A 1143-nucleotide genomic window follows, 5' to 3' on the forward strand; every position below is an offset into this window, starting at 1 on the left:
GGGGAGCGTGACACCCCACGGGCTCAGCCCCCCACGGCAGGGCCTCGGGGGCTCCCCGGGTGGTGTCCCAGCACCCCCGGCCACCCTTCCTGCCCACCTCCCCCTCCCCACCCCGATTAGCCCGGACTTTGAGGCTAATTCCCAACACCTGACCAGCTTACGCTCCTGAGTCCATTATCAGCTTAAGGAGCAAAGACATCTGCTTCCCTCTGCTCTCCCAGAGAGCCCGAGGAGCCCCAGCTCTGAGCAGGAGCAGCTTCTCCCCTTGGATGGGTCTCTGAGCATCTCCAGGGTGCAGAGGGGCAGCCCCCCGGCCCCCCCAGGTGAGTGGCTTTGCTGCCTCCAGGTGAATTTTGGGGTCCACCTGGATCGGGAGCCGCTTTCCCCCCCTACTTTTGGCTCCTCACGGAGCTCCCCGGGGCTGGTGGTGTCCCGAGGGATCCATGGGGATGGAGAGGAGCACGGGGCACGCACGCCATGGCTTCTGTGGAGAAAAGAGTTGGGTTTTCCCAACCTCCACAGCCCCAAAAACTTTCAGGGGTGTGCAAATAGCTGAGCTCGGGGCGATGGAGGAGCCATAATCCAGGCTGTAAAGGCACAAGGAGGAAATGAAAAATGAAATGTGTTTAATTCCTTAGAAAAGCTGGGAAGATGCTGCCAAGACCCAGGACACTGACCAGGGACATTGGGGGGGGCTGCAATCCCACTGGGACAAAGCAATAACCCCAATAACGAGCTGTTCCCCTGCAGCTCCAGGGCAAGATGGCTCAGGACATGACAGAGAAGGAGCTGCTGAAGATGGAGCTGGATCAGCTGAAGAAGGAGGTGAAGAACGAGAGGCAGATGGTGAGCTCCTCACTCCACCCACGGCGTAACCTTCTCACCCAAGGGTGCCTTTCCTTCCTGAAGCGAAGGGAAAGAACCCCGAGCCCTGAAATCAACCTGAAATCAACCCCCAAACCCAGGCAGGAGCACCTGCACTCCCCCTCTGTCCTCCCAGCCCCACATCCCAGGGTCCAGGGGCTCCAGCCCCACACCTCGAGAGGTGTCCGTGGCACCCCAGGGATGCTTTGGGACACCCCGGGGACGCTTTGGGACACCCCAGGGACGCTTTGGGACACCCCCGGGGACGTTTGGGACACC

At 61.0% G+C, this 1143-nt stretch overlaps 2 protein-coding genes across 2 annotated transcripts in view; one reads left to right on the forward strand and one right to left on the reverse strand.

Moving 5' to 3' along the window:
- The window catches only part of ABI3 (ABI family member 3), a 5583-nt gene extending 5104 nt beyond the window's left edge, over positions 1-479 (reverse strand). Inside the window, exon 1 of the mRNA XM_017740500.1 lies at positions 475-479. Coding sequence (XP_017595989.1) covers positions 475-479 — 5 coding nt within the window. The remainder of the gene's footprint in view (positions 1-474) is intronic.
- The window catches only part of GNGT2 (G protein subunit gamma transducin 2), a 2120-nt gene continuing 1167 nt past the window's right edge, over positions 191-1143 (forward strand). Inside the window, exons 1-2 of the mRNA XM_008638473.2 lie at positions 191-323; positions 751-846. Of these exons, the coding sequence (XP_008636695.1) occupies positions 763-846 (84 nt within the window). The 5' untranslated portion in view covers positions 191-323; positions 751-762. The remainder of the gene's footprint in view (positions 324-750; positions 847-1143) is intronic.

Source organism: Corvus brachyrhynchos, unplaced genomic scaffold (assembly GCF_000691975.1).
Source record: "Corvus brachyrhynchos isolate BGI_N302 unplaced genomic scaffold, ASM69197v1 scaffold47, whole genome shotgun sequence".
NCBI classification, from domain to species: Eukaryota; Metazoa; Chordata; class Aves; order Passeriformes; family Corvidae; genus Corvus; species Corvus brachyrhynchos.